This window comes from Ornithorhynchus anatinus, chromosome 3 (assembly GCF_004115215.2).
Source record: "Ornithorhynchus anatinus isolate Pmale09 chromosome 3, mOrnAna1.pri.v4, whole genome shotgun sequence".
NCBI lineage: Eukaryota > Metazoa > Chordata > Mammalia > Monotremata > Ornithorhynchidae > Ornithorhynchus > Ornithorhynchus anatinus.
The window spans coordinates 17,503,518-17,528,454 of record NC_041730.1 but is presented as its reverse complement, the minus strand read 5'-3'; the positions used below and the strand labels follow the sequence as shown (position 1 = coordinate 17,528,454).

General features: G+C 49.9%; 1 protein-coding gene across 13 annotated transcripts in view; it reads right to left on the bottom strand.

Moving 5' to 3' along the window:
- VWCE (von Willebrand factor C and EGF domains) overlaps positions 1-23,660 on the bottom strand; it is a 32,926-nt gene extending 9,266 nt beyond the window's left edge. For 7 of the 13 annotated variants that reach the window (XM_029061107.2, XM_029061108.2, XM_029061113.2 and 4 more), the window contains exons 1-13: positions 23,514-23,660; positions 19,181-19,275; positions 18,950-19,039; positions 18,653-18,781; positions 16,650-16,766; positions 15,529-15,645; positions 14,112-14,240; positions 12,523-12,989; positions 12,342-12,435; positions 10,639-10,721; positions 7,569-7,656; positions 2,612-2,697; positions 1,333-1,450 (exon numbers count right to left, since the gene is read on the bottom strand). In XM_029061107.2, coding sequence (XP_028916940.1) covers positions 1,333-1,450; positions 2,612-2,697; positions 7,569-7,656; positions 10,639-10,721; positions 12,342-12,435; positions 12,523-12,989; positions 14,112-14,240; positions 15,529-15,645; positions 16,650-16,766; positions 18,653-18,781; positions 18,950-19,039; positions 19,181-19,275; positions 23,514-23,623 — 1,723 coding nt within the window. In that variant the 5' untranslated portion in view covers positions 23,624-23,660. Of the gene's footprint in view, positions 1-1,332; positions 1,451-2,611; positions 2,698-7,568; positions 7,657-10,638; positions 10,722-11,123; positions 11,250-12,341; positions 12,436-12,522; positions 12,990-14,111; positions 14,241-15,528; positions 15,646-16,649; positions 16,767-18,652; positions 18,782-18,949; positions 19,040-19,180; positions 19,276-23,513 lie in introns of those variants that run through there. The other 6 variants (XM_029061109.2, XM_029061110.2, XM_029061118.2 and 3 more) reach the window with 2 other exon arrangements.
- Positions 23,661-24,937: the final 1,277 nt, after the last annotated feature.

Sequence of the window (24,937 nt, the reverse complement as noted above, 5' to 3'; positions counted from 1 at the left end):
AATGCTGGGGGTAGATACAAGATAATCAGATTGGACCCAGACCCTGTCTCACATGGGGCTTGCAATATTATCATTATTATTGTATTATTTGTTAAGAGCTTACTCTACGTCAAGCACTGTACTAGGCACTGGGGTAGATAACAAGATAATCAGGTCCCACACGGGGCTCACTACCTAAGTGGGAGGGAGAACAGAGATTGAATCCCCATTTTTCAGAAGAGGGAACTGAGACACAAAGAAGTGACTTGCCCGAGGTCACACAGCAGACAAGTGGCAGACATAGCAGACATCTCCTCCAAGAGGATTTCCCCAATTAAGTCCTCTTTTCCCCGGCTCGCGCTCCCTTCTGAGTCGCCCATGCTCTTGGATTTGTGACTTTTGGGCATTTGATATTCACCCCACCCTCAACCCCAAGGCACTTATGTACATACCTTTAAATTATATATTATATATTACTCATTTATTCACATTTATATGTCTCCCCCTCCAGACTGTAAACTCGTTAGGGCAGGGACGTGCCTGCTAATTCTGTTGTATTGTACTCTCCCAAGCATTTAGTACAGCACTCTGCACGTAGGAAGTGCTCAATAAATACATTGATCGTTTGAACCCGCTGGCTTCCATGGACTACACAAGCTACACAGCCCCACAGCACTTTTATACATCTCTGTAATTCATTTTAATGTCTGTCCTCCCTCTAGACTGTAAGCTCCTTGTGGGCAGGAAAAATGTCTATCAACACACAGGTCTTGGGACAGTGTTCTGCACACAGTAAGCACTCAATGAATACCATTAGTTGATAGCAGGTCACTTAAACCAGTGGGGAAAGGGGACAGCTTTTTTTTGAACTTGTCACTCTTAGAGAGGGAGCTATTAGTTATCAAGAGATTTTCCACAGACTCATGTCGATAGCACACACCCAACCTGTCCCCAATCTTAGTTCAGTCATGTCTTGCCGTTAGGCCGAAAAATAGGCCCGGAAGCCTGGGGAGATGGAGTCTGTGACTATCTCTGGGGAGAGTGGGAGGGACCCAACCTGTCCCCAATCTTGGTTCAGTCATGTCTTGCCGTGAGGCTGAAAAATAGGCCCGGAAGCACGGGGAGATGGAGGTTGTGACACTCTCTGGGGAGAGTGGGAGGGAGGAACTTTGACCAGTGGGGGAGAGGTGGGGTCCCCTGGTTTTTTCCGTCATCAGAATTTCCTCCATCTGGCCTTGCAGATGACCTTTCTTGAGGGTGAACTTTCGAGTCCTGTGAAGAATTTTGGCTGCTGTTATTCTGAACTAGCCAGTCCCTTTCCCCTTCTGGAGTCTCCTCCGCCATTGCTCTCACCTGTCACAGACGGGGGTTCTCGACAGGTGAAGCAGCACTGGCCAGGCCCCAACACCCACTGCTCCCTGGGACATTCCAGCTCTGGGCAGGGGGTGAAGGAACATTCCACCTCGCCATTCTGGAAGGGGCCAAAAAATGACAGCAAGGTTATATGGATCCATCCCGTCAGCCACACAGGCAGCTATGCGGGGAAAGACTGAGAAGTTATCTAAGAACCCTATCTCCCTCTGATTCCTCATCTTCAACAGAGGCCATAACTAGGAGGTGAGGAAAGGGACGAGAGATACTTCAACTGCTCTTAGATCAGTCGGTCTGGGAGCCAAGTTCAGGTGCCAGTGCTCAGAAAAGGACCTTTAGCCACTCCACGAAAAGCCATAGAAGCCATAAGAAGCGACATGGCTTACTGGTTGGAGCCCGGGCCTGGGAGTCAGAAGGACCTGGGGTCTAATCCCGGCTCTGCCACATGTCTGCTGGGTGACCTTGGACAAGTCACTTAACTTGTCTGGGCCCCAGTTACCTCATCTGTAAAATGAGGATAAGAGTGCGAGCCCCATGTGGGACAGGGACTGTGTCCACTGTGATTAACTTGCATTTATCCCAGAACTTCAAACAGTACTTAGAACAGTGCTTGGCACATAGTAAGCACTTAACAAATACCATCATCATTATTATTACTTGGCACATAGTAAGCACTTAAAAGTACCATAATCATTACTCCTGGAAACTCTCAGAAAAGACCACTAACAAGTGGCCTAGTGGAAAGAGCACAGGGCTGGGAGTCAGGAGACCTGGGTTCAAATCCCAGTTCTGCCACTTGCCTGTTGCCTCAATTTCCTCACTGGTAAAAAGGGGGCTTAAATTCCTGTTCTGCCTCCCCCTTAGACCTTGAGCCCCAAGAGGAACAGGCACTGAATCTGTTTTGATTGTACCTACTTTATCACTTATTGTGATGTTTGTCCCACAGGTAAGTGCTTTACAAATAGCCCGGTTATTATAATATAATAATAATGAATATTATCAGTCAAGTTTCAGGTAGAGATTCTGTTACCCCAATTCAATAACTATAAAATGGAGGGCACGAAGATCTTAAGTGAATGGGGAGCTCGCCCCTGTGCCTAAATCATCTTGGTCTCTCTGGTCGCCCACCTAACACTACTCCTTTGCTGGTCAGGGTCCTTTCAGTGTTAGTGCGGTGACTGAGCCCCCGACCCCATCTTTTGGGAAAACCCAGTTCTCTGGAAAAGGGAGTGTGGAGTAAATGAATCCGTTAATCCGCTACCCGACACGTGCAGATGGTACATCCATCCCCATCCCCGGTGAATTTAGCTCCATCGGCGTAGGTCTGTCCGTGGAAGTAGCATTTCGCTGCAAAACATGAAGAGAGAGTCCAGGTTCAGCACTCAGCTGGAACAAGAGAAAGCAGAGGTGAGCTAATATCAACTAGCCAGTGGCAGGGCCTAGGAATTATCTCCGTTTCTATAACCTTTCATTCAGAAGGGTCCCAAAGACCTTACAAAGCTATCCATTCACTCATTCATTCATCCAGTGGTGTTCTGTGAGCGGCGTCTGTGTGCAAAGCCCTGTCCTTAGCCTGGGGGAAGAGTATGGCAAAGGATAAATTAGATGCAGTTTGAAAATGTGCAGCACCAAAATGAAGACAGACATATGTGGGGTAGACCAGGCAGCCACTAAACCAAACACTCCTCCATGTCAATACATGTTTTTAGTTTTGTTTTCTCTTTTTTATGGTATATGTTAAGCACTTACTATATGTCAAGCACTCCTCTAAGAGCTGGAGTAGATACAAGTTTATTAGGTTGGACACAGTCTCTGTCCCGCATAGGGCTCACAGTCTGAGTAGGAGGGAGAAAGGAGGCACAGCGAAGTTAAGTGACTTGCCCAAGGACACACAGCAAGCAATTGGTAGAACCAGGAGAACCTGTTCTCCCTCCTATTTAAACTGTGAGCCATGAACCTCATGTTAGGCAGGGAATGTGTCCAACCGAATTAACCTGTAGATGCCCCATTGTGAAGAAGACGAAGAGGAAGAAGAAGGAGAAGAAGGAGGAGGAGGAGGTGGAGGAGGACAACGAGGAGGAGAAGAAGGAGAAGAAAGCAGAAAGAAAGAAGAAAAAGAGAATAAAGGAGAAGAAAAAGGAGAAAGAAAAAAGAATTAGAACAAGCAGCTGAACAAGTAGAAAAACAAGAACAGAACTCCTTGTCTTCCCATCCAAACCCTCTCCTCTCCGTGGTTGTCCCGTCACTGTAGACAGCACCACCATCCTTCCTGTATCACAACCCTGTACTTTTGGCAATATCTTCAACTTATCTCTCTCATTCAACTGACTTATTCGATCTGTCAATAAATCCTAACAGTTCAACCTTCACATCATCACTAAAATGTGCCCTTTCCTTTCCATCCAAACAGTTACAATGTTAATCCAAATACTTATCCTATCCCTTGATTTCTGTATCAGCCACCTTGCTGACCTCCCTGCCTTCTGTTTCTCCTCACTCCAGTCCACACTACACTCTGCTGCCCGGATCACTTTTCTACAGAATTGTTCAGTCCCTGTTTCCCCACTCCTCAAGAACTTCCAGTGGTTTCCCATCCACCTCTGCATCAAAAGACACTCCTCACCATCGGCTTTAAAGCAGTCAATCCCCTTGCCTCCTCCTATCTCACTTCTTTACTCCCTACTACAACCCAGCCTGCACACTTTGCTCCTCTAATACCAGCCTACTCACTCTATCTTGATCTCATCTATCTCGCAACTGACCTCTAACTCACATCCTGTCTCTGGCCTGGGACACCAGCCCCTTCCCCCTTCATATTTGACAGGCAATTAGTCTCCCCACCTTCAAAGCCTTATCGAAGGCCCATATCCTCCAAAAGGCCTTCCCTGACTAAACCCTCATTTCCTCGTTTCTCATTCCCTTCTGCATCTCCCTGACTTGCTTCCTTTATTCACCACCCCTGTACCCAGCCCCACAGCACTTATGTACAGAACAGTAATTTATATATTTATATTGATGTCTGTCTCCCCGTCTAAACTGTCAGTCTGTTATGGGCAGGGAACTTGTCTGCTAATTCTGTTGTGCTGTACTCTCCCAAACACTTAGTACAGTGCTCTGCACAAAGTAAACGCTCAGTAAATACCAGGTCAGCCCTGTCATTCCAAGAAAAGTCTTCCTGGCCCACTCCCTTATTTCCTTCAGACCTCACTCAAATAATGCCGTTTCATGAAGCCCTAAGCAATACTCCTCCCTAGATTCAACTCTCTCTCCCAGGACAAAGGGCACCACCTAGATCAGGGAAAATCAAATATCAAATATTTCATTCAGCTGTGAGATTTTTCTCCCTTTCTTCTTTTCATTACTTTCTCATTTGATTTGCTTTCCTACAAATTTCACCTACCACTTATTACCGTCAATGTGGCCTTGTGTAAAGAACACAAACCTGGGAGTCAGAGGACCTAGGTTCTAGTCCCGGCTCCCCAACTTGCCTGCTATATGACCCTGGTCAAGTCACTTAACTTCTCCGTGCTTCAGTTTCCTCGCCTGTAAAATGGGGATTAAGACAGTAAGCCCTCTGTGGGACAGGGACTGTGTCCAACCTGATTATCTTGTATCTACACCAGCGCTTAGTACAGTGCCTGGCACATAATAAGCATTCAGTAAATACGATTGAATGAATAGTAAGCATTTAACAAATACTAGTAAATAAAATTATTATGGTGTAAGAAGAGAGGAAACTGAGGCCAAAAGGTCAACAGGGCACTATTTAGATGTTTAAGGGTGTTTTGGGCATTAAAAATTTTGGTGGGATTACTGGATGAATCCAAGGAGAATCCTACAATCCAGACTCAGTCACAGAATTTATTTCTGTCCATCCAACACCAGTGTGATCCTGTATCATTTCCAGTGGCTCTGATTGCTGATGGGTCAGCCAGTCAATCAATAGTATCTATTGAGCATTTACTGCATGCTGAGCACTGTACTAAGTGGTTGAAAGAGCACAGTCCAACAGAGTTGGTAGACACATTCCCTGCCCACAATGAGCTGACAATCTAGAGGGAAGTCACTTACTGTGTGCGGAGCGCTGGGCTAAGCACTGGGGAGAGTACACTATAAGAAAATAACAGACACATTCACTACCCACTATGAGCTTACAGTCCAGATTCTAGAGTCTTCCATCAGAAATGGTTCTAAGACTCAGAGCCTGAGGACCTGCTCAGAGGAAACCATCGGAGTTTTGGTGCTTACATTTGTTCATGCATTCAATCGTATTTATTGAGCGCTTACTGTGTGCAGAGCACTCAACTAAGAGATTGGAAAGTACACTTCAGTCCAAATAAAGACAATCCCTGCCTATACGGGCTCAAAGTCTAGAAGGGGGGAGACAGATATCAAAACAAGTAAACGGGCATCAATAGCATCAATATAAATAGAATTAGAGATATACACATCATTAATATAGATAAATAGAATGATAAATATGTACAAATATACCCAAGTGCTGTGGGGGAGGAAAGGGGGGGTAGCATCACTTGTGCTCCCCCATCCCTGCCCATCGTGTTCCCGCGGGGTCACGGGGTGAGACAAATGAGTAGGCAGGCAGGGGTGCAGCCTGCTGTGAACCCAGGTCTCGTGGTTCCCAGAGCAGAGCCCTCTCCTCTGGCCCAACAGCTGAACCGGCCACTAATTAAAACATTATGGAATGACAGAGCTGGAAAGGATCTCAAGAAAGAAGTCTGGACACAAACAGCCCAACAGGAGCGATTACTCCCCCCTGCCCTGGAAAATGTCGCCAAATGGTGCTATGCACGCAAGTCCTATCTTGCCTAAAATATAAACATCGCAGGCCTCCCTAACCCAAGATGCTATTGCCCCAGTCCTGCTGAAATTCTGGCAGAGACCAAATCAAGACAAGGCTGAATCAAGCGCTGTTCAACCAGTTTTTTTGGAGGTCTTTTAGTGGTAGTTGCTAAGCACTGACTCTGCGTCAGGCCCCGGGTTAGATACAAGCGAATCGGGTTGGACACTGTCCCTGTCCCACAGAGGGCTCACAGTCTTTATCCTCATTTTTCAAATGAGGTAAATGAGGCAAAGAGAATTCAAGTGGGTTGCCCAAGGTCACACAGCAGACAAGTGGCAGAGCTGGGATTAGAACCCGGGTCCTCTGACTCCCTGGCCCGTGCTGGGAATGCAACGACTTCATTGGAATGGGGCCCCGTATTTGTTAAGCACTTACCATGTGTCAAACACTCTTCTAAGCACTGGGCTAGATGCAAGTGAATTAGGTTGGACACAGTCCCTGTCCCACATGGGGCTCACAGTCCAGATAAGAAGGAAAACAGGAGAACTGAGACACAGAGAAGTTAAGGGATTCATTTGATCCTATTTATTGAGCGCTTACTATGTGCAGACCACTGTACTAAGCACTTGGGAAAGTACAATAGAGCAATAAACAGTGACATTCCCTGCCTTCAATAAGCTTCAGATCTAGAACCTTGCCGAAGGTCACACAGCAGCAAAGTGGCAGAGCTGCGATTAGAATCCGGGTCCTCTGACTCCCAGGCCTGTGTTCTTTTCGCTAGGCCATGTTGCTTCCTGCTTGTCTGTTGTGTGACTTAGGGCAAGTCACTTAACTTTTCTGTGCCTCATCTCCCTTATCTGTAAAATGGGGTTTAGGACTGTGAGCCCCATGTGTGACATGGACTGTGTCCAAGCTGCTTAGCTTGTATCTACCCCAGTGCATAGTCCAATTTCCAGCCCATCGTAAGCACTTGTCAGCTGTGTGACTTTGGGTAAGTCACTTAACTTCTGCGGGCCTCAGTTACCTCATATGGAAAACAGGGATTAAGATTGTGAGTCCCACGTGGGACAACCTGATCACCTTGTATCTATCCCAGTGCTTAGAACAGTGCTCGGCACATAGCGCTTAACAAATACCATCATTAAATATCATTTTTTAAAAAAAACACAGCAAAACAAAAAACCCCACAGCTCTGGGTTTTGCACCACTGAGAAAGCTGCCGGAGTCAGCCTCTGGGGAAAAAAATTACAGCAGCAGCATTCAGAGACACAGGCACCCCCATTCTGGGTTCTGGGCCCTACAGACCTAGTTACGCTAAGCCAGAAATCATTAGTCCCCCTGCCCTCCTTCATCACCCTTTCCTTGGCCACCTCCTTTACCCCACACCCAGCAAGCTTGAAACAAACCAAAGACTCACCCGGAACACAGGAGCAGCAATCCGACTGCGGAGGAGTCAGGCAAGGACCAGGGGGACATTCGGGAGTGATACACGACACATTTCCTGACTGGAGAGAGGAGGAAGAGAAGGAAATGGATTACAAATGAAGAAGGAAGCCCACTCACGTACCAGAGAATCTTCTGAGGCTCCGAGCAGGGGTCTTAATTCGTGTTCCCTCCTGCGACTTCATTTCTTCTGCCGGCCTCAGCTTTTACCACATGCATTTCTTTACCAGAGAAGGGTGCCTGGAGTCTTTCAAACTCAGCCTCTTGAGTGGCGGCTAGTGTGTGTCAAGTTTCTTGACATTTATTACCTCATCTCCTCTGCTTTTCTAAACACTCTCTTTTCCTCTCCTTTCAAACTCCAAAACCTTACCTTCTGCTTCGTCTTCCCATCTATCGGCCCCAGTAAACCGTGTTCAAACAATCCACTCCCCCCACTCCAGCACTTATCTATGTCTTCATAATCAATCATCAGTCAATCAATCAGTAGTTTTTGTTGAGCGCTTACTGTGAGCAGAGCACTGTCCTATGCACTTGGGAGAGTACAATACAGGAGAGGTGGCAGACACAATCCCGGCCTGGGGGGGTCTACGTTTACATGATTTACGGTGCTTAGTTTTTATGTCCTGGCATTGGAACCTTTAATATAAGGGCGTGGTTGCCTTTCTTCTCTTGTCCTTTCTCTTCCATTAAACTGGATGCTTCCCACTACTTGTCAAGCACTTACTATGTCCTAAGCATCTTGCTGAGCGCTGGGGTAAGTGCAATGCAATCAGATCGGACACCAGCCCTAACCCTTGAAGAGAGGGAGAACAGGCATTTAATATCCACTTTATGAATGAGGAAACCGAGGTCAAGTGACTTGCCTGAATTAGAAGCCAGGCCTCCTGACTTCCAGTCCTGTCCTCTTTCCACTATGACATGCAGCACCTCTGCAATGGGATTGTGTGTTATTTTTTTTGTAGTTCCCCCCCAGAATCTCATTCAAAGTTAATTCCTGACAATGTCTCTAGCGTGTCCTCCTCCAGCAAGCCTTCCCTGATTAGTTCCAAATAACCCAAATTGGAGCAACCCAAAGGCCACCTCTGGTCCTTCTGATGTATTTATTTGTACCCATCCTCTGTTCCTTTGTGTATATGCATATTGACAAGCATATCGAGAAGCAGCATGAACTGGTGGAAAGAACATGAGCCCGGGAGTCCGAGGACCTGAGTTTGAATCCCGGCTCTGCCACTTGCCTGCTGTGTAACTTTGGACAAGTCGCTTTCCTTCTGGGGGCCTCAGTTATCTCTTCTGTTAAATGGAAACCCATCCACCTATGTAGACTGTGAGCCCCTTGTGGGACAGGGACTGATTATCAACCTGATTATCTTGTATCTAGCCCACAGTTAAGATCAGTGCTCGACAGATAGTAAGTGCTCAATGAATACTATCATTATTATTATTGTTATCACCTGAACCTTCTATTTGTAAGTAGTTTTTAATGTCTCCCTCCCTTGTTAGAATACGAATTTTATTGGGAGTAGGACACAATACACAATACAATACACAAAAGAGGAAAAGGCCCCCTTTTCCTCAGCCTCCCCTCCCCTCTCCATCACCCTGACTCGCTCCCTTTCCCATACACCCCCTCCCTGCCCCACAGACCTTGTGTACATATGTACATATCTATAATTCTATTCATTTATATTAATGCCTGTTTACTTGTTTTGATGTCTGTCTCCCCACTTCTAGACTGTAAACCCATTGTGGGCAGGGATTGTCTCTGTTCATTGCTGAATTGTACTTTCCAAGTGCTTAGTACAGTGCTCTGCACAAAATAAGCACTCAATAAATACAATCGAATGAATGAATGACATACATCACAGGTTTCTGTTGTACTTTTCCCAGTGCTCAATAGTGTTTTGTACTCAGGAGATGCTCAGTAAATAGCATTATCACTACCGTTACTATCACCACTATTACTAAATAAGGAAATATAAGCTCTTCCTTTAGATTTAAGCTCCTCGAGGGCAGAGTCTGCTTTTTATTTCTATTGTATATTCCCAGGAACCTAATACCGAACCTTACACACTGAAATTGTTCAATAAATGGAGTTAATGCCAATGATATTATACGGCATGCCCCACTGCATGCCTCAAACCCAATCCTATCCCTGTAGATCTCCAGTCGTATCTCCTGGACCAAAAACAACATTTACGAAGTGACCAATCAATGACATTTATTGAGCGCTTACTGGGTGCAGAACCCTGTGCTAAGCTCTTGGAAGAGTACAATACAACGGATCGGTTCTTTAATATGTAATCTTTCAGAGAAGCAGTGTGGCCTAGTGGACAGAGCACGGACCTGGGAGTCAGAAGGACCTGGGTACTAATCCCAGCTCTTCCACTTTTCTGTTGTGTGACATTGGGCAAGTCACTTAACTTCTCTGTGTCTCAGTTACCTCATCTGTAAAATGTGGATTAAGACTGTGATCCCCACGTGGGACATGGACTGTGTCCAACCTGATTACTCTGTATCTTCCCCTAGAGTTCAGAACATTGCCAGGCTTATAGTAAGCACTTAACAAATACCATAAAGAATAAATAAAATAAGCTGACTTTTGAATTATGTACCACGAGAGTCCCAGATGTTTACACACTGAATTCCTTATTAGATCAGCAGATACTTTTCCGGGAGAGACCTTCAGCCTAGTTAATTAGCAATTTCCTGAGGCTTCCCTGACCTTGTTCCTCCACTTCTCCTTTTATAAACAGATGGAGCCTGTTGTCTAGTTTGTTCTTTTGCATTCACCAGGATCCTCTGACCCCAGGACCTTCAAATGATTCTTCTAGCAACTCTGATGTTTCCTCTGCTGAGGTTTTTCTAAGTGCTCCAGGGTTCAGTCTAGACCCAGAACTCACTAGCTCTCCTTAAGACAGGCATCTTTGTTACTTCTTGGTTCACCTTCTGCTCTTGGCCTTTCAATGTTTCCTCGTCCCTTTCCTAAAACTCCCGGAGAATGAACCGAAAACCCTACCGGCTATCTGGGAAGCCCAAAAACTTACAAGACAGACACAGATCGTGCAGTTCTCGCTGGGAGGTGAAAAGACGTCTCCTTCAGCTCTGGTCACGCCCTCGTGAAAACAGCCTATGAGAAACAAAAAAGAAATTCGGCTCTCCTTAGGGGGGAACAGGAAACTCGAGGCCTATTAAACCCACTAAGGCCTGCTAAGCAAATGGGCGGCCCAGTCCAGAGGCAGGACGAGAGAGTTTCTGGGGACATGGATTAGATAGGTTCAAAGACCCTGGGAAGTGACTGTAATATCCTCTAGTGATTAGCCTTGATGAGCAAAGACAGAAGCCGGTTCACCACTCCACAGAGGGTAGGTTGTCCCACATATCCTTTATCTCCAGCAGATTAGAAGGTAAAGGTAAATCTCTGACGAAAGGGTGTGGGAAGGCAAAAGAAAGCAAAGCCCTCTGCCTGGGAGGGTCTCCTCCTCCAGGTTCCCTAACCAGAGCCCTGAATTCCTCCATTTGCTAAGATTACCTTCCCGCATCAGGGGATCCGTTTTCCCCAGATTGGAGGGCCAATTCTTCCCCTTCAGCTGCCTCTAGAAAAGGAGGTAAGGCCCTGGGCCCCTCCCCTCCCCTAGCTTGCTGAGGGTCAGACCAACTGTCGCAGAACCTTCAGCCCTCTACATTCCAATTACCTCATACCCCAGGCATGGCCAACTCCCGGGACACGCGCAAGATGGCTGCTTTTCTCTCCAAGCCGGGGGACTGATCGGCCCTAGCCCTGCAGCTTCCAGGAGTCTGCCTCCTTCTCATGCCCACCCCCACTCTCTCTGGTGTGTCCATTCCTCTGCTCAAGAGGCAAGGACCTACGACCCGGGAGCAATGGTATATTTGTGGCAGGGTGGCATGGGTGGTGGCCAGTACGGTCTGAGCTTTGGGAGAAACAGCCAATAATAACAATCATGGTATTCATTAAACACTTACTTTGTGTCAAGCACTGTTCTAGGAGCTGGGGTAAATACAAGTTAAACCGATTGGACGTGCTCCCTGTCCCACATGGGGCTCACCCTCTTAAACTCCATTTAACAGATGAGGTAACTGAGGCACAGAGAAGTTAAGTGACTTGCCCCAGGTCACACATCAGACAAGTGGCGGAGCTGGGATTAGAACCCAGGTCCTTCTGACCCCAGGCCTGTGCTCTATCCACTAGGCCATGCTGCTTCCCTCCTTCCAAGTGAAGGAAGTGGCACACACCCCTCCCTTCTCCTGCGGTCCAGGAGGGTGGATCGGCACCGATGCTTGTGGAAATCTGACACCTCAGGGGAAACGTTTCAAGCCCTGGAAGAGATCATCTCTGCAGCCTGGGGATTTCTGGGACTGTGGCCATATGAGGCAGGGATCTCTAGGGGAAAAACTAGGATTTGGAACAGGATCCTTAAGGATTAATGAGACTCACTGTGAGTTCACAAAGGACCCGGAATGACCACAATGAAGGCCACGCAAAGGACTCAGAAGGTGGAGGCTTTGGACATTTAGGGTACTGAACGCTTACTCTTTGCAGAGCACTGTACTAAGCGCTCAGATAGCACATCTCACACCCTCAACCTTTTGGAATGGGCCATCCCCAAGTACTGACAGGGGTCTACTGTACTACTCTACTGGGGAGTGTGGGTTTGGAGGGAAGAGAAATGGGGAGAAAAGAGAATGTCTCTATCATCAAAAGGTAACCCCCTCTTGAGTCAGTTCTCACCTGAACAGGTTGGGCAGCACCCCCCATCTTTGATGGGAAGCGGGTGGGAACAAGCAATTTCACATTTCATCACTTCACACACCACCTCCCCATCCTGAAACAGGAAAGACCAGGTCTATCACTAAACCAATAACGAGAGGCACCGGTTTGGGAGAAAGACAGAACACCCATACTCGCTCACCTGGCATCCACACTGCGAACACCCAGGCTCTAGCCAGTGACTGCCGTGTTCGCGGGACGCTCCCTGGTGCCAGCACCGAGAAGGCGTCGGTGAAAGTCGAGTGACCGAGGGAGGGGGCGGGGCGGGGGTCACCGTCGCCTCGGCTTGGAGGAGAGAAGGGGGTAGCAGACCTGCCGGCGGTGACGTTGACCCTGTTACCGTCTGCGGGGAAACACTCGGAGAGGCCGTGGCTGAAGGGGCAGAGGGCCCGCGAGGGAAGGACGAGGTAGAAAACGCAGGCAACGCTGAGGTCGGTAAGGGACGGACCCTGGATCCAGTTATCGGTGGGGGCCCGGGGGCCCGGGGAGGAGGAGAGTGCCCAGAGGGCAAGGCGGGCAGCCCTGAATCTGGAATGAGTAACAGCAGCTTCGGAGGTTGTTGCAGGGATTGGAGGAGAGCAGATGGAGCCGGCGCAACTTTAGGAAACCCTGTAAAGGAAGCACAGTAGTCCCACATTGGCAAAACCCACTTTGGCTTTCCCGAACTAGAAACGAGCCTCTCGCTTTCACAATAGAATAATGACGGAGATGCAGAAACGAGAAAGGGAAATGCTGGTAGAGGTTGGGGTGAAGGAATCAGCACAAAGTGGAGAGGAGAAACAGAGGCGACAGATGGTGAGGGAAGAAATTAGAAAATGAGTGCCTTGAAATTGAATGGTTCCTCGATTTTTTCCCCATGTACCTTCATGGGGAAGCAGCATGGCCTAGTGGATAGAGCATGGGCCTGGGAGTCAGAGGACCTGGTTTCTAATCTGAGCTCCGCCACTTGTCTGCTGTGTGACCTTGGAAAAGTCACTAACTTCTTTGTGCCTCTGTTTCCTCATCTGTAAAACGGGGATTAAGACTGCAAGCCCCATGTGGGTACGGTCTGTGTTCAAGCTCGCTGGCTTATATCTATCGTTTAACAAATGTCACTGAAAAAAATCTTCAGATATTATTACTTTAGTCCATCCTCACAGCAGCCGTGAGAAACAGGGAGAGGCGGGCACTACAATCCCCATTTTACAGATGGGGAAACAGGCTCGGTGAGTTTAAGCGACCTGTCCAAAGTCACACAGCAGGCCAGTGGCAAGTCTCTCGACTCCCAGATGTGCTCAGCGTTGTCAGATAGGCTCCCAGATGCTATCAGTGAATGGAAATACAGGAGGAGCGAATAAAGAGGGAGAAAGTCAAGGAGGATGGGAGAGAGGGAAAAAAAGAAGAGAGGTTTAGAAGGATGGTTTTTATTCAAGCTAGAGCACTTGAGGTTAATTCAGGTACTCTTAAGAAAACTGAAAATATGGGGCTTGACTATCTCTAACAGGCACACAGCAGAGATTTTTTTTTAATTATCCAAGCTAACTGGATAATCAGCTTTCTCGAGTGGAATGAATGGATGAGAGAGAAGGAAAGAAAGAACAATGGAGAAAAAAGGTGGGTGATTGAGATGAAAAGAAAAAGTATGTGAGGGAAAGAGAGGGGGGAGAGAGGAAAGGAGAGCGAGAGAGGAAGGGGGAGGGAGGGATAGAGGGAGGGAGGGAGAGGAGGGAGAAAGAGAGAAAGACCACTCACCTTCACAAGACACCCTGTCTGCGCTGAGTCGAAACCCAGGACGGCAGGTGCACCGGAAACTCCCCAAGGTGTTGTAACAAGAGTGTTGACAGACGCGCTTCTCGCTGGGCCGCCGACATTCATTAACATCTGCAGGAGGGATCAGCAAGTGAGCAGCGCCAGCTACTTCCCCAAAGCTGCTATCACAGCTTCACCCCCATCCAAGAATAACAGCAATAATAATAATAATAATTGTGGTGGTTGTTAAGCACTTACTATTATGCATCAAGCACTGTACTGGGATTGATGCCCGGTAATTGGGTTGGAAAGAGTCCCAGTCCTAAGTGGGGCTCGTAGTCTAAGTAGGAGGGAGAACAGGTATTGAATCCCCATTTTGCAGGCGAAGAAACTGAAGCACAGAGAAATTAAGTGGCTTGGCCGAGGTCACACAGCAGACAAGCGGCAGAGCCGGGATTAGAATCCAGGTCTTCTGACTCCAAGGCCCATTCTCTTTCCACTAGGCCATGGTGCTTCCCATAAGAAAAAGCGGCTCTATTCAGTCAGTGGATCGATGGTATTTATTGAGCACTAGCTGTGGGCACAGCACTATACTAAACACTTGGGAAAACAGAATATGATAGAGTTGGTAGACAGGATTCCCGCTCTCAGAGAGGAATCTACAGGGGGACTGTATTTTCAATGTAATGTTCAACAATAATGTTCAGTGTTTCCTCTGTGACTGCCCCAGCTCCTTGAGGAACCAAATGCTCCTTTCAAATCCCTTCTAAAACCCCACCTCCTCCAAAACACTTTCCCGTATTCATTTCCCAGACCCTAAACCATGTCATCCCTTCAGCCTAGCCTTATCTACACCCTGCATAGCACTCGTGTCTGTTCAGTTTACTCATGCTGACAGTACTGTAAATAATTCTCTGTTTATCTCCCCCGTCTGAGTTGAGGCTCCTTCTGGCCAGGGAATGTGTCACTTGGTTATTCTGCACTTCCCAAGCACCTAGTACAGTGTATGGCACCAAATGGACACTTGATAAATGCTATTACTACCTCTTTGACTTCAAGCCCAACTACCCAGATTCCTAAACTATCTCCTCCGAGTGTTTCTTTACGCTGTCGACGGGTTGAAATCTCAGGGCACAGCCTTTAACTCCCGGTAGCCTTGGCCCTAAGATACATTACCACCAAAGTACAGAATGTGGGTGAACTGGGGTATTCCTGGGAAAACGACAGATGGAATTAATTACCTGAGGAGAAACGCGACATGGTGAAAGACGACTACTGAAAACCTGGAGGTTTCTGTGAGGCCCGGGAAGGAAGAAGGGGCATTTTGGTTGACTCGGGCTGCCAGGCTATTGGCATTTTCCTGTCGCTGGTGTTTCTCTCGTTGACCTTCGTGGGCCTTACCTATTCAGGTGGGCCTTACCTACACAGGAGTGCCGGTTTCCATGGAGGTGAAAGCCAGTTCTACACGAACATCTATAGCTGCCAATGCTGTTCTTGCATCTCTGCTGGCAAGGCGTTCCCAAGCATTCATCTGTGTCTGAAATGAAAGGTTTCTGGCAGCCCTTTCCCCGCCGTCGCTAGGGCAGAGGTTCAAATTTATGGACTCCCCTTCCTCCGTGCCGAAAAACGTGACCAGCTACTTCCAGTTACCCACCTTCCTTCCTTCCTGCAACATATCTTGGTTGTTTGGGTTTTTTATTATTAATAATAATATTATTACTATTATTATGGTACTTCATTCATTCATTCCATCGTATTTATTGAGCACTTACTATGTGCAGACCACTGCACTAAGTGCTTGGGAGAACACCATACGATGATAAACAGACACATTCCCTACCCACAAAGAGCTCAAAGTCTAGATCGGGGGGGGGGAGACAGGTGTTAATATAAATAAATAAATTACAGAAATAAGTGACAGATATGTACATAAGTTCTGTGGGGCTGGGAGGGGGGAAGAACAAAGGGAGCAAGTCAGGGCGACGCAGAAGTGAGTGGGAGAAGAGGAAAGGGGGGTTTAGACAGGGAAGGCCTCTTGGAGGAGGTTTGCCTTCAATAAGGCTTTGAAGGGGGGAGAGTAATTGTCTATCGGATTTGAGGAGGAAGAGCATTCATTCCAGAGGTAGGATGTGGGCGAGGGGTCAGCGGTGAGATAGATACTTGTTTAGCGCTTACTAGGTGCCAAGCACTGTTCTAAGATCTGGGACAGATAAAAGCTAATCAGGTTGGACACAGTCCCTGTCCCACATGGGGCTCATAGCTTTAATCCCCATTTTATAGATGAGGTAACTGAGGCCCAGAGAAGTTAAGTGACTTGCCCAAGGTCATGCAGCAGACAAGTGGTGGAGCCAGGATTAGAACCCAGAGCCTTCTGACTCCCAGGCCCGGGCTCTACCCACTAAACCACGCTGTTGTTGTTTTGGGCCTCTTTCCTGCCTTCCTTTCAACCTGCTCTCACCATCTGCTTGTGTTTCATCTCTTATAGCAGAAGTTCTCAGATAGATTTCTCCTCCTTGCCACCCTTCCCCGGTGGGCACTCACCTTGGCAGCTGTGTCGGTTGGCAGAGAGCTGCATGCCCGGCCCACATTCACAGACAAATCCGCCTTCCGTGTTCACACAGAGGCCCTCGCAGGAGGAAGTTAAACACTCATCAATGTCTGGAAGAGAACAAAGACGTCCCCAGGGTTCGTGCTGGCATACTCACAACCCCCGAGGATGAACTAACTACAGGAAGGAAGATGCTCCAATTGGAAGTGGAGCTGCCCACATCGGACCCGACTCGCTCCCTTTGTTCTATCCCCCACCCCACCCTCGCCCCACAGCACTTGTGTATATATGTACATATCTGTAATTCTATTCATTTATATTAAATGCCTGTTTATTTGTTTTGATGTGTACATAAATATATATAATTCTATTTATTTATTTTGATGCTACTGATGCTTGTTTACTTGCTTTGATGTCTGTCTCCCCCCTTCTTGACTCTGAGCCCATTGTGGGCAGGGATTGTCTCTCTCTCTTGCTGAATTGAACTTTCCAAGAGTTTAGTACAGTGCTCTGCACACAATAAGCGCTCAATTAAAAAAAAAAGTGGTGAAGGTGGAATAGTAATAATAATACTAATAATAATGGTATTTGTTAAGTGCTTACAAACACTATAGTAAGCACTGGGACAGACACAAGATAATCAAGTCAGACACAGTCCCTGTTCACGAGGAGAAAAACAAGCACAAATTCCTTATTTTATAGATACTGACAGTGAGGCACAGAGAACTTAAATGAATTCATTCATTCATTCATTCATTCATTCAATAGTATTTATTGAGCGCTTACTATGTGCAGAGCACTGTCGGTAACAAATCGGTAACAGATAGAGACAGTCCCTGCCCTTTGACGGGCTTACGGTCTAATCGGAGGAGACGGACAGACAAGAACTCTGGCAATAAAGAGAATCAAGGGGAAGAACATCTCATTAAAACAACAGCAAATAAATAGAATCAAGGTGATGTACATCACATTAACAAGATAAATAGGGTAATGAAGATATATACAGTTGAGCGGATGAGTACAGTGCGGAGGGGGTGGGACGGGAGAGGGGGAGGAGCAGAGGGAAAGGGGGAGAAGAGAGAATGAATGGCCCAAGGTCACCCAAAGGGTAAGCAGCAGAGCCAGGGTTAGAATTCAAATCCGCTGACTCCAAAGCCCGGGTTCCTTCTGCTCGGACATGCTGAAAACAGACACCCATGCACACGAATCCCCGATCATCCCACCCAGAGGAAAGAAGCCCCAGTAAGGTCATACAACATGGACCCACCCATGAGGAGAATCACTAAAGGGCACAGGTTTCCAGCGTGTGACGCTGCAAACTAAGATAGCACCCACACAGGCTGCCAGGCCGCAGATTACCGTCTCCTTCCCTCAGACCAATCCAAAACTACAAGGCCAGGCCAACTTAAATCCTCCCCTACCACTTGATGAGCTCCATACATTCACAGAGCCAGCCCAGAAAGGAAATTAAATGAAAACCTAACATTCAGGGGAGAGGTGGAATGCATTAGGATTACTATTATTGTTGGTGTTATATTTATTAAGTGCTTATTACGTGTCAAACACTGTACTAATTGCTGGGGTAAGTACTAGATAACCAGGTTGGACACAGTTCCTGTCCCACTTGGGGCTCACAATCAAATCTCCATTTTACAGCTGAGGAAACTGAGGCATGGAGAAGTGAAATGACTTGCCCAAGATCACACTGCAGAGCTGGGATTAGAAGGCAGGTCCTCCGACTCCCAGGCCCACGCTCTTTCTGCTAAGCACTTCCAAACGGCACCCAGTTGGCCTACTAATTTTACTCCACTGGAACGCTTCCCTTCGCCGAGGAGCTAGAAGGCAGAGAAGGCTAAGACTTTCCTATTACACCGCTGCCGGCCAGTTCACGATAGGGAAGGAGAAGACAAAGCCAAAGTTTTCTGAGGGTATTCTTTAGAGACAGGACTCCCAAGTCAGGGCTTCTGAGAGAGCGTGGACCCAGCAGGTCACTCACCTGTACATCTGATGCCGATGGCTGTCTCCGTCATGGAGAACCCCACTGGGCAGACTCGGGCCACTTCCTGGCAGCCGCCGTGGTTACAGGTGAGGTCACAGCCATATTCCCCACAAGGTCCCGGGGGTTCTGAAAGCAATATTCCCGGGCAAAGTTCAATCCGGAGTACCGGTACCTCAGCCGACCCCCGCCTCCCTGCCCGCCACCCTCTCCTCTTGCCCCCAATCCCTCCACCCGCAGCCCACGTTTTCTTTGATATCCCATTAGGGAGTTGTTCCGCCTGGTGTCTCCAGTCACCTGGACAAGTGAGGCCTTGCTCTCCATCCCGGCAGGAGCAGACATTGGGAGCAACACAGAGGCCGCTGCCGCAGCCGTAAGAACAGAGGGCTGGAAGAGAGGATCGAAAGACCCACAAGTCAGAGCGTGAGGGCAGCCGCCCTGCAGCCGACCTGCCTCACTGAGGTGGACAGAATGGCAGCCGAGAGGGTGATTACAAAGACAACTGGAGGAAGGAAGTGGGATACTTACGAAGAGTACACTGCCCACTGCCCAGGGAGGGCATCCATCCAGGGCAGCAACCTCTTCCAAACCCTGAGAAGCAAACATGAGGTCCCAGGCGACGCCTCAGAAAGAGAAGGGGGAAAGAGAGAGAGAAAGGATTATAATCTCCACCCTGATGGCGGCCAATTAGGTGCAAGAGGAGTCCTCTAGACTCAACACTCCTGGTCAGTTAGTCAATCACTCAGCCAATCGTTTCTATTGAACAGTTACTGTGTGCAGAGCACTGTACTAAGCACTTGGAAGAATACAATATGACAATGTAACAGACACATTCCCTACCCACAATGAGTTTACAGTCTAGAGGGCAAGACAGACATTAATAGAAAGAAACTCCATGTGGGCAGGAATCCTGTCAATCAACTCTATCGTAAAGGATTTTCCCAAGTAATTAGTACTTTGCTCTGCACAAGGTAGGCGGTAAGTAAATACCATTGATTTATTGACTGTTTGAAGAGAAGATGCCCCCAGCTTCATTCTAGGGTAAAAACTAACGGGAGGATAGAAAGATAATGAGATTCATTTCTTCATTCCATTGTATTTATCGAACACTTACTGTAACTTGGGAAAGTGTAATATAACAATAAATAGACACTTTCCCTGCCCAAAGAGAGCTTTCAGTCTATTATTATTATGGCATTTGTTAAGCGCTTACTCTGTGCCAAGCACAGTACTAAGCGCTGGAGTGAATATAAGCAAATTAGGTTGGACACAGTTTCTGACCCATTTGGGGCTCACAGTCTCATTCTCCATTTTACAGATGAGGTAACTGAGGCCCAGAGAAGTGAAGCGACTCGCCCAAGGTCACACAGCAGACAGGTGGCGGAGCCGGGATTAAAACCCATGACCTTCTGACTCCCAAGCCCGTGCCCTAGCCACTACGTCATGCTGCTTCTCAATCAATACAAATAAATGCTGTGGGGCTGGGCGGCGGCGCGGGTGATTCTTACTGTTCCCAACCAGCATTTCACCCTTGTCAGTGCAATTGGGAATATCTCCAAAGTCAAGACCTTTTGGAAGAGTTATTGAGACTGTAAGCTCATTGTGGACAGGGAATGTATCTCTTTATTGTTATATCGTAATCACCCAAGCGCTTAGTACGGTGCTCTGAACACAGTAAGGGCTCGATAAATACGACTGACTTAGGACCCGTGGGGTCAGGTGGCTATCCTGCTCTCCATAATAAAAACTGTGGCATTTGCTAAACGCTTACTACGGGGCAAGCGCTGGGGTAGATACGGGATAACCAGTTCGGACACCAACCCCCGTACCACCTGGGGCTCACGGTCCAAGGGGAAGGGAGAACGGATATTTGATCCCTATTTTACAGATGAGGAAACTGAGGCATAGAGAAGTGACTTGTCCAAAGTGACACAGCGGGCAAGCGGCGGAGCCGGGATTAGAACCCACAACTCCTGACTCCCGGTCCCTCACCCTTTCCGCTTGACCGCGCTGCTTCTCTCTACATAATGATGACAAAAAACAGCGAGATCCTGGAGTTTCCCAAAGGAAGCTGGGTGCCTGGGAGGCACGCATAGCTTTGGGGGAACTGCTTGAGGTCTATAAAGACTGGTATTCCTGATTTAATAATAAGAATAACGATGAGGGTATTCATTAAGCGCTTACTATGTGCCAGGCACTGTTCTAAGCGCTGGTCGTCAGCAAGACTGGTTTAACCCTTCAAACAGCCAGCATAAATTTCCTCCCTTCAGGCCCGAAAGGAGCCTTCGCTCTTATCTGACAGAGGCAGTCGGGCAAGGGGAGGCGAACAGACACACCAAGGAAACAGAGACAAAAGAAAGCTGACGCGAGGGGGAGAAGAATTGCATGCAAGACGTCAGGGGAAGGGGTCTGCCAGGAAAAACGATGGGAATTCTGTTGAACAGGAATCCCCCTGAAGCTTGCAAAAAGAAAGGAGGGTATCCATCCTGCCAAGCAGTGACAACGATACACCGCAAAGGTGCAAGGTGCCCGACCCGGAGAGGGGAAAGTCTAAGAGACCTTCCCACGGAGGGAGACTCGGGCCAGAAAGTCACAGCCTGACACACTGTGTTCTCTCTCGTACACACGCCCTCGCACGCGGTTCGCCGAATCACACGCGCCGAGGAAGCAGGAGACACAAAGAGAAAGCAGCCGTCTCCCCTTAGAGAGGAACTAGAAACAGATCCAGAGGCAGACGAAAAGACACCGAAAGACAGCCAACGGAGGGAAAGTCAAAAGACAGAAAGCACGGGGGTGAAGAATACGCTCGAGAAGGCCAGACATTAGGAAAGAGACATACACGAGGGATGAGTCGGTAATATTCAGAATCATGATTCATTCAATCGTACCGACTGAGCGCTTGCCGTGTGCGGAGCACTGAACTAAGCGCTTGGAAAGTACAAGTCGGCAACGGATAGAGACGATCCCTGCCCAACAACGGGTTCACAGTCTAGAAGGGGGAGACGGACAACAAAACAAAACAAGTAGACAGGCACCAATAGCATCAAAAGGGATACAGAGAATTATAGATAGATACACATCATTAATAAAATCAATAGAAAAATTAATATGTACAAATATACACCAGTGCTGTGGGGCGGGGAAGGGGGTAGAGCAGAGGTAGGGAGTCGGGGCGATGGGGAAAGGAGGAGGAGCAGAGGAAAAGGGGGGGGGGGGGGTTAGTCTGGGAAGGCCTCCCGGAGGAGGTGACCTTTCAGTAGGGATATTTGTTAAGCGCTTACTATATGCCAGGCACTGTACTAAGCGCTGGGGTGGATGCAACCTCCTCGGATCGGACACAGTCCCTGTCCCACGTGGGGCTCACAGTCTCAATCCCCCTTTTACCGACGAGGTGACTGAGGTCCAGAGAAGTGAAGCGACTTGTCCCAGGTCGCACAGCAGACAAGTGGCGGAGTCGGGATTAGAACCCATGACCTTCTGACTCTTAGGCCTGGGCTCCATCCACATCACGTGAGCCCACACAGGGTGAAACCCACTGAGAAAATCCCAGGTTTGGGTGACCCGGTAAGGAGGGACGGATGGACAGCTACACTGCTAGGGATGGGGGGGTGGTCCCGGTCGCCCAGAAGGGCCAAGTTGGCCGGGGTGGGGCGAGCCTTCCTCCAGACTCCCAGATTATCATTATGAATCATTCCATCCTATTTATTGAGCACCTACTAGGTGCAGAGCACCGTACTAATCGCTCGGAAAGTACAATGCTGCAATAAAGAGAGACGATCCCTGCCCACAGTGGGCTCGGATCGTTTATGGAGCACTTAACTGTGTACAAAGGACCGTACTCAGCGCTCAGCAGACGCCCCCTGGCCCGGGGCCCGGCCCCCTGGCCCGGCTCGGGGAGGGGGAGGAGGAGGAGGAGGAGAAGGAGAAGGAGGGGGCCGGGGATGGCTGGGTCAGGGGTCGGGGGTCAGATGCCCACGATCCAAGGGTCAGAGGGCCCGGGCTATCGGCTGGTGAGATGGGGCGATGGGGGCACCCCACCCTCTGGGGGACCCCCTCCTCTCTCCCCCTCCCCGCCCCCTCCGCCCTCCCCGAGCCAGGTTTGGACAGGGCTTCAAGGGATCACAGCTGGTCCTTCGGAGGGGCCGCACTCTCCCCCCGGCATCCCCTCCCCCTGCATCCCTGTCCCCCGCATCATCTCCCTTCTACCCCCTCCCCTGTGCCCCTTCTCCTCCGCCCCCTCTCCCCAGTATCCCTTCCCTTCTACCCTTCCCCCGTGCCCCTTCTCCTCTGCCCCCTCCCCCCAATATCCCTTCCCTTCTACCCCCTCCCCTGTGCCGCTTCTCCTCTGCCCCCTGCCCCCACTATCCATCCCCCTCTGCCCCCTCCCCCAATATTCCTTCCCTTCTACCCTCTCCCCTGTCTCCTCCCCCCCAATATCCCCTCCCTTCTACCCCCTGCGCCCCTTCTCCTCTGCCCTCTGCCCCCATATCCCCTCCTTTCTACCCCCGTGCCCCTTCCCCTCCGCCCCCTCCCACCATATCCCCTCCCTTCTACCCCCTGTGCCGCCCCTTCTCCTCTGCCCCCTCCCCCCATACCCCCTTCCTTCTACCCCCTGTGCCCCTTCTCCTCCGCCCCCTCCCCCCACATCTCCTCCTTTCTACCCCCTGTGCCCCTTCCCCTCTGCCCCCTCCCTCAATCATCTTCCCCCCCGCCCCCTCCCCCCAATACCCCTCCCTTCTACCCCCCTTCCTCGCTGCCCCCTCCCCAATATTCCTTCCCTTCTACCCCCCTGCGCCCCTTCCCCTCCGCCCCCTCCCCCCGGGCCGGCGGCGCCGGTGCCCGTGTCCGGGTGGGTGGGTACCTGTCGGGGGCGAAGCTGTCCGCCTTCTTCCTGGCCATGGCGGCCCGGGCCCAGGCCCCCGGGACGAGGAGCCAGGCGCAGGCGGCTCGGAGCAGCAGCCCGGCCAACATCCCCGGACCCTCGGCGGCAGGACGGGCCGCTCCCCGCCCCCGCCCCCGCTCCCGCCCCTGCCCCTGCCCCTGCCCCTGCCCCTGCCCCCGGCGGAGCTGGGCCGGGGGGCTGACCCTCCTCCGGCCCGCCCCTCCACCCGCACTGGGCGACGCACCGACCGGAGGACGAGCAGGAGGAGGGAGAGGGGAAGGGGGTGGATCCGGGGGGCGGGTCTCCTCTGCCCGGGCCCACAGAGACCCCCCCCCCCCCCCATCCCTCCCCACCGCCGGACCTTCGCCCCTCTAATCATCACCATCACGGTGGAGGTACCGGTGCAGCCCTTACTGGGTGCCAAGCTCTGACCCGAGCGCTGGGGTAGATGCAGAGTAATCAGGCCGGACACCGCCCCGTCCCTCTTGGGGCTCACTCATCCTCGCTGATCTTGGGGCTCCCCATCCGCATTTCCCAGATGAGGCCCAGAGAAGTGAAGGGACTGGCCCGCGGTCACGCAGCAGACGTGGGGCAGAGGCGGGATTAGAACCCACCACCCCTGACTCTCCCCGCTTAGGCCACGCCGCTTCGGTAGGCCTGTCTGCCCCGGGGAGGCCAAGGAAAGGGCGTGGGGGGATTCCACAGCTTCCTGGGGACGACGGCCTCCCGCCCAAGGAGGGTCCGGCTGGGAGACCACCCGGCCCCTTTACCGATCTTCCTTCTCTTGTGGTGGGACGTGCCGGCCCCCAACCCCAGAGGGGCGAAGCTTGAGCCTGAGAGGCCGGAGGAAAGACTGGGGGACTCCTGCGGGGGGCAAGAATCATAACGATAGTAACGATGGCATTCGATAAGCGCTTACGACGTGCAAAGCGCTGTTCTAAGCGCTGGAGAGAGAAGCCATCTCGGAGCCATCCCTCCACCAGGGATTTCCACCCTAGAAACCTCCCCCTCTCTCGCCGACCCATCCTAAGGGCCATTCGAAAACGCCGAGTCCGCAGACCCGGAAAGGGGAAACTGGAGACCCGGGTTCTCATCCCGACCCTGCCACCGCTGGGCCGCCTGGCGCAAGTCGCTTCACTTCTCTGGGCCTCGGATTCCTCATCTTTATAAAGGGAGACGAGGTGACTCTTCTTCCCTCCCCTTCGGACAGTGAGCCCCGTGTCAAACAGTTTATATTGTGTCGACCCCAACGCTAAACACGGTGCTTCCCGCGTAGGAAGTGCTTAGCAAATATCAATCGGTCAATCGGATTTAATGAGCACTTTGTGCAGGGCACCAGGCTCTTGAGAGAGTACAACGTACCAAGACACATTCCCTGCCCGCAATTATCATTATTATTACAT